Source organism: Sesamum indicum, linkage group LG6 (assembly GCF_026168435.1).
Source record: "Sesamum indicum cultivar Baizhima isolate 11 linkage group LG6, ASM2616843v1, whole genome shotgun sequence".
NCBI lineage: Eukaryota > Viridiplantae > Streptophyta > Magnoliopsida > Lamiales > Pedaliaceae > Sesamum > Sesamum indicum.
In genome coordinates, this window is record NC_142662.1 from 6,340,238 (window position 1) to 6,347,701 (window position 7,464).

At 35.1% G+C, this 7,464-nt stretch overlaps 1 protein-coding gene across 5 annotated transcripts; it reads right to left on the bottom strand.

The window, feature by feature from the left end:
* Positions 1 to 432: 432 nt before the first annotated feature.
* Positions 433 to 7,245, bottom strand: LOC105164829 (boron transporter 4). 5 transcript variants are annotated; one of them, XM_011083621.3, is made up of 14 exons: positions 5,121 to 5,299; positions 4,895 to 4,947; positions 4,131 to 4,242; positions 3,945 to 4,027; positions 3,527 to 3,713; positions 3,269 to 3,407; positions 2,841 to 3,173; positions 2,415 to 2,588; positions 2,193 to 2,288; positions 1,984 to 2,100; positions 1,580 to 1,893; positions 1,197 to 1,476; positions 944 to 1,075; positions 433 to 866 (listed from the first exon to the last, which is right to left on the bottom strand). In XM_011083621.3, exons 3-14 carry the CDS (start codon positions 4,232 to 4,234, stop codon positions 837 to 839), a joined length of 1,989 nt encoding a protein of 662 aa, XP_011081923.1. In that variant the 5' UTR covers positions 4,235 to 4,242; positions 4,895 to 4,947; positions 5,121 to 5,299; the 3' UTR covers positions 433 to 836. The 5 variants fall into 5 exon arrangements, with proteins under 5 accessions (XP_011081923.1, XP_020549951.1, XP_011081922.1 ...); XM_020694292.2 differs by lacking the exons at positions 4,895 to 4,947; positions 5,121 to 5,299 and adding an exon at positions 7,153 to 7,245; XM_011083620.3 differs by lacking the exon at positions 4,895 to 4,947.
* Between the last annotated feature and the right edge of the window lie 219 nt (positions 7,246 to 7,464).

Below are 7,464 nucleotides of genomic sequence, written 5' to 3' on the forward strand. Positions count from 1 at the left end.
TTCTCAAAAAAAATTGAAATTTACATTTGCATCCCTCAAAAATTTACAATTATATCTCTTCCGTTTGAGTTTAGACGAAAAATCTTATTTTAGTAATAAAAATATATAAGCTTCTACGCATCATTCAACATTTTGTATAAGTTATTAACAATATGGCTAGCTAATTGGTTAGAGTTATTAAAAATCAGGTAAAACATCCTTGCTGTTGGCACAGGGTGTCAGGTTAACACCAACGTCATGAAACGAGACTGAATGTTCTGCAGATTGTATGTTGTGTGAAATAAGAGGGACGAAATTTGAAATGAACATAGCCGTTGAGTTATTTATGTAGTACTGCACACAATGTCTCAACCATGAAATATTTTAAGGTATCTTAGCCTGAACCAAAACTACTAATGTAATAAATAGGCGACTATGGAAAATGAACTGAGCTAGGAAAAGGAATAAATTCACTTCATCTCTCTAAATTTCCCAGGAAAAATCAGAAGTATAGTATAGTATGGTATGCCCAAAAAAATAGTTAATTTCTAATCTTTATCGCCCGTCTGCTACACAAGACAGTATGTAGTAGGCTTGAGTACTTTCACCTCGTTTCTTTCTCTTGAGAATATCATTCTTTTTACATGGCTGCTCGAAATGCAAGAAACAATGAAGGGATTGTGCAACTTCATGCAAAATTACCTTCATAGTTCCTAAACTATGTGGAGAGGCTATTCTTATCCCTTCTTTCTTCGTTTCCTATTCTCTTTCAGCCTGCCGTTCCTCGTTCTTCTTATGTTATAGTAATGTATATGATTTGCTAAGATAAGCATCTTGATGGGGATGGGGAATCAAGCCTAAACCCGAGCAGAATCTTCTGGAATAACCTGGAAAATATGATCCATGGTTGATAAGTTTCCCGGCATTATTCAGTACCCACCAGCTGTAAGGCTGAGTTACCAACCTGAAGCTGCCTGTCGTTGAAGCTCACAGACCGATGCTTCAATTCTCCTCTGTGCGTCGTCATCTCATCCAGTATTTCAGCAGAGGATACATCAGCACCTTCGTCATCATCACTATCAGGTAGTTCTCTATCCTGTTTTTGCACAACTCAAACATGTTGTAAGATATAGATGAAATAGCTCATATAATGTGTTCAAGACATTTTCATGCTTCTTCAACTGTTGTAATTATGAGGAAAAGATTAATGTACATACCTTGAGAGATAGACTCTTGGTCCTGAATGAACGTCCGATGATTTCTTCATACTCAGATGCATCTAAGTCCTGAAGATGATGAGGTGGAAAAAACTTGGGAAGAATGTGCTCTCTTATGCTTATTAGAAGGAAGAACGGTAGTGGAAACAGTATTCCAGCAATAGGTATCCATGTGATTCCGAAACACACCAAAAAATAGACAATCTGAAAGATTGTGAACATCATGATGTACTTGAATGGCACCGACTCCACATACGAAGCATGGGACTCTTGGATGACTCTGCCAAAGGAAGAACAGCAAATGCCGTTGATAAATGTAGCTCCAGTGATCTATATGGATGACACAGAAGAAATTCAAAGTGCAATTTATACGCAAGGCTTACTTGAAACGACGACCAGCAGGAACAAAGAGCAGCAAAACCCTCTCCCAGAATTGATTACCTGGGAGACTGTCGATGGCCATGTAGGCAAAGTATCCCCACAAAACTGATGTAGGTATCATCTTGATAACAGGCATAGCACATACGGCGAGCCCAACAAGTATGGATTGTAGCAGATTGCTAACTCTTTGCTCGTTTACTCGAACAGGCAAGTGGAGGTCGATGCACTTTTCTGGATCAAATTTGCCATTCGTATCTTCATCGTCGTGTTTCAAGACAGCTTCTCTCAAGTTGGCCAAATCTTTTTCTGTCGTATGCTGCAGAAATATAAAGTTTGTTTTAACTAAATCTTGGCATATTTCTCATAAAAATCTGATGGGAGAGGAACACTGGAAAAGAGAATTTACAGATGGTGCACTCTCCATCTCGACAAACACTGCATGCATTCGCCCATAAATCTCAGAGTGGCTTGCTTGCTCTTGCATGCCCTCCTTCGCGCTCTTCACCATTTTCTCCCGTATCATCTGCCAATCAGAACAAATTGTCAAAATTTATTCTGATCATATGGATGTAAAAAGTATGGAAAAGATTTTCTGCAGAATATCATGCTTCCCACCTGCCTCTTAAGGACCGCAAGACTCCTAGTATGCATAGGCGACTGTGGAAGGACACCGTTCGAAGGAGGAAGTCCAAGTAATCCACAAATCAAAGTCTGAAATAAGAAGAAAGGTTAAATTTTTCCAACAGCAGTAAGAGTATTCAAAACTACTTTTTCTTCAGTTAATACTTAAGGCCTCAATTGAAAGAAAAGTTCAAGAATTCAACTTAAATACCATACCATGACTCCCAGCAATAGGATATCGTAATGGTAAGCAGGCGGATTTTTCAAATTGAATTCCTTCTGTTGTGCCAGCTGTGCAGCTACACTGTGATCGAAAAAGTATAGAGCTGCGATCATCACAGCAGGTATGAAGGCAGCAAAAATATACCCCACTGGCACTTTTGCCATATCCTGCAATTCAATTAGACGAAGTGTTTTAAATCCGTCATTAAGTTTGATCATTGGAGTCTCATTAGGCATGCAAGGGCATTGTTATCATGGACGTAACACATAAAAATTAAAGAATACATGTAAAAAGATTCTTGAGTGACAAGAGGTTAACAAATATAGAAGATATTCTAAGCAGCACTTCACTTCGTGAAAGAAAACGAGTTCAAGCTAAATGGAGTTCGCAAGTTACAGATTATTTGTCAGTTCATGTACCTTCATCACTGTCCAATGATACAACGATTCAGATTCCCAAGGAAGAGGACAGAAGAGCCTCCTAGGAACTCCAGCAGGAGCTTTTCCTGGCATGCCATACGACAAAGCGGTCCATACAACAACCATCAAAGGGACCCCATAGTCTGCAATAAAACTGCGAAACCAGCCTGTACCGTATCGCCAGGACCTAGCTTTTCTGCTTCTCAGGGAGGTGAGAAGCACACCAAAAGAGAAGATAACTGCAAGTAATCCATTTACATATAGCCATTGAAATTGGTATTTCTCTTCATTGGGGTTTTCACCTTTTGGAATATCGAATTCACTCACCACACCCTGTGATTAAAGCATCAATAGTTGTGAATATGATTAGAATAATAACAACAGACAAGAAGTGTAGCATATCTAATAGAGGCGAGGAGAAATGGTACCTTAATGGCCTCTTGAATGAAAAGAACAGTGATTAACATGCCAAAAAGTTCCCCTGCCACCCTTGTAAATCGAGTGATGATGGTACAAGCATTGAATATAGCAAGAAGGAACAACAGCAAAGCGGTCCAGACACAGACCCTGTTTTGTTAAAAATGAAAATCAATTGAATAGGTTACACCACACACCATCTTGAGGCTCAATCTCAATATGCAAGTAGAACATCAGATTCTAAGAAAAGACGAAGGTCAGCAGCATACCACCCAGCCCAGGCTAAATACAGTTGCCTCCCTATACTCTTCTCAGCAATATTGTACAAGTAGGTGTACATTATAATGGTTGGCTCAGCAACTCCTAAAATCAATAATGGCTGCCCACCGAAAATTGCATGGATGACTCCACACACAGCTGTAGAAAGAAGAGTCTCAGAGGTGCTCAAGCTTCCATCTGTTACAGAAGCAAATGGTCTTTTCAGAAGAATCAAAAATCGTACTTCTATATGCAGGATTTACTTGGGAATAATTATCTAATATTACCCTTCTTTTTCGGATCAAATGAGACTACCATCTAATATTACTTAGTTACATGTATTTTATGGTGTTGAACCTATTGTTTTGTAAAACTATTGAAATAAGAAAGCCAACACAAGCACGTAATGGGCTGCAAAATTAAACTGACCTGTTTCCCGACTCAATTGCTCCCCAAAGGCAATCACAGGGAGAGCAGAAGCAAAGAAAATGTATGCTGTTGGAGCCAGAATCCTGAAAGTGTTAATGGTAAAAAAGATCAAACTGAGTTGCTTAATTGAAACAAATTATGGGACAATACATTCCTTGCATCAAGAAGAGACAAAGAGAAACGCACCTCGCACCCGAACCACATGCATCAACCCAGTCCTTCTTGTAGCATGCCAGCCGGCCTTTAAGATCATCTTTTACTCCCTTGAACGGAGTCTTTAGGTTCTCCATGCTGTTTCCTGCAATAAAGAAAAACTAAAAAAGTAAATAATATTGCTGAATGTACAAATGCAACATAGAGCTGATTGTCTGTAAAAGGAGAATAGCAGACAAACTCATCATTATCCTTCAAGACCACATAATCCTTTTAAATTCTTAACGATAAAACATAATTCATAGAGTCCAAGAAAAAGTTCCAGACAAAACCATCCACCTTCCACGGATCCATACTGAATTTTTAGACCCCTAATCATACTTCTCTGTTTTTATTTCCAAGAAAAGTACAGAACTAAAGAAGAAGAAGAAATAAACTATTCCAGAGTACATATATGATAAGAAAACAATGATGGTTTTCGCGTTTCCATCTGGTTTTCATGCCAAAAGTTCTTCAAACACAAAGATCAAGAAAAGAAACATATGAACAAACCACTTGAGCGTCTTCACCCTTAAGAAGAAGAACCTCAGGAAATGTAATGTAGATCATATCTTTATCCATAAGAACTAGAAACAACAGGAAGAATCAACAGCATGCTCTATTCGCGCTCCCAGAAATCTTTCAAATTCCATCAACAGTATAATGCCAGAAACCATCTCCCGAACAAAACCCATAAATTCAAACACGCCACACATTCATGGAAATGCAAAATAATTACAACAACAATAAATATCAACCGTAACAAGCTGACGCAACGCAAACGAAGATTGGACCTCGCAATGAAGAAAAACTGCAATGGGCGGATCAAGATTAGACTAAGAACTGAATATGGGCTATGATGATTTGATGGAAAACAAGAATATAAGTGTCGTCAAGATAGATTCCTTTCACCGGCAGGCAAAACGCCGCCGCCGGAAATGAAAGGGGAAGAAGTTAGAAAGGAGAAACGAAAAAACTCTCCACCTCTTTCTCGGTTACCAGTACTGCTGCCTTCTCTTTTATGCTTGCTTCTTCTCCGATTTTCTCTCTTCGCCAACTGCTAAACTCCTATTTTGGACAATGCAGCAGCATTGGATTAGAGAGAGAAAGCGGGGGAGAGAGAGAGTGTGTATGTTGTGGGAAGTGGAAGAGCGAATGTCTGAGATTTTGGTGTTCGAAATATAGACATCGGAGAAAACGGTGGGTGTGGGCCCAATGGATCTGCTGTAATATTCTTATGTATTGTAAGCTGTCAATTTTTTACCCGGTCAAACTTTTTCTTAACTTTTTCATGACTTTTTGACAGCTCAGCATGTCAAATTACATAACTGTCCTTGTGGAGCCGAAAATCTTCTAGGGATAATTACACTTGATATTTAGTATAATTACACGTAATTTTTTATAATTTAAAAAATTATATACAGTAGTACTCATGATATTTGTATTGTTTAATACATAGATTCATAAATGTTGTTAATATTAATAAAAAAATTAAATAAAAATTCATATTTATCCTCGATTAACTTACCATTGATTTATTGCAATTTTTCTAATCAAGTTGGTCTTATAACGGTGAATATGTATATCCTCACATGCATGTATGAATATGAATAAGGATGGTTTGATTAGAAATATTTTATTTAACCTATAATAAGTCAATCATAAGTCGATCGAGCTGAATATGGATTTCATTCTTTTTTTTTTTTTTTGCTTGTTAATATCATCAAATTCAGTAAATTCAATGCATTGAGGGATCTATTTGTTAAATGGAATTTTCAGACTGCGATGTAAATTATCCCAATTTTTTCAAAATTTAAATTATTAGGGACAAATAGTTATTTTAATAAGGTAATAATTTTGAGATTTTTTTTGCTTATCAAATTAAATCTCACATCATGAATTTCTCAGAATTTAGGACAAAAAATTATATATTTAAGAACTTGTGATTTTTAAAAATAATAATTATGTATTCATTAATGGTTCATTTTTAAGTGATTTTTAAAAGAATGAATCAATCATAATTATATTATAAATTTTAATATTACATAGTATATTAACACATCTCATTTAATAATATTTATTATTAACCAACCACTAATATTATAGTATAAAATCATCTACTATTGGATTGGACTGATACTCACATGTAAATGGGAGTCAAAAGTATGATCTTATAATCATGTGGCCTCGTCTATAAAATTCATTTTAATTTTCTACGGTATATATTTGGTTGAAATTATTTAAATTTATGTTTATGTATTCTTGGAATCTAATATTTATTAAGATGGAGATACTGATAGCAATTACCTTAGTCAGCATAGTGTGGATGGACTAAAACGCCTTTAGATATATTTATTTATTTCATAAAATAATAATTGATTTATCCAATTGGGTTTATTGATTAAAATTTTATTTATATATTTAAAACTAATACATTTCATCAGTTTTGATTTGTTATTTATTTATTTATTTTTTTCTTCTCTTTTATTCAATTGAATAAATATAACAAAATAAATATTTTTTATTTTATTTTATGTGAAGTGGTTGATATGTACATGTGCAGTCACGAAAATCGTATGAGTTTTATGACTAGAGATTTATGACACTTTTGTTTGTACACATAATGGACAGTACCAAAATAATTAGGTATACTAATTAGTTATTGAGTAATTGATCTTTGGTTATTGTTTAAGAATATTAGTTCTTGTGGCATGTTGTTTCTATGTATATATAATAAATATTTTTTTACGCTTTAAAACATATTATAAATAAAAACAAAATATACGAATCACTAAATTACATTAAAAAATATATAAAAAAAACTAATTTTATCAATTAAATATAATGTGGAGAACTTTTTGGAATTAAAAAACTCGCAAATAATTATAAAAAGATAGTTTGAAATATTTTTCAAAATAAAACAACCGTGTGTTAATATCGAGTCATATAAATACTTCATTAATATAGAGAGATGTGAAAAGTCGTGTAAAACTACAGAAGAGATGGAAGTTCTTACCTGCAGAAACACTGACTTGACAGAAGAGATGAAAGTGATGGAGTCCCAGCGAAGAAGGAGAAGATGATCTATAGAATAATAGAACTCTTGCCGTCGCATTTTGTTCTCACGTTTTTTTGTTTATCAGTACTTTCACGCCTTTTTATAGTCGTTATGGAATGTTGCTATTTCACTTATAAAAGCGCTGGTACGCTTTTCCTCTTTGCAGTTTAATACCTTGTTAGTTTATTAGTTAATCTGTTAATGAGGGGTAGTTAGCTTAGTTAACTGCAGAACACCACAGTATAAGAGGAAGACTTCATCTTCCACCTC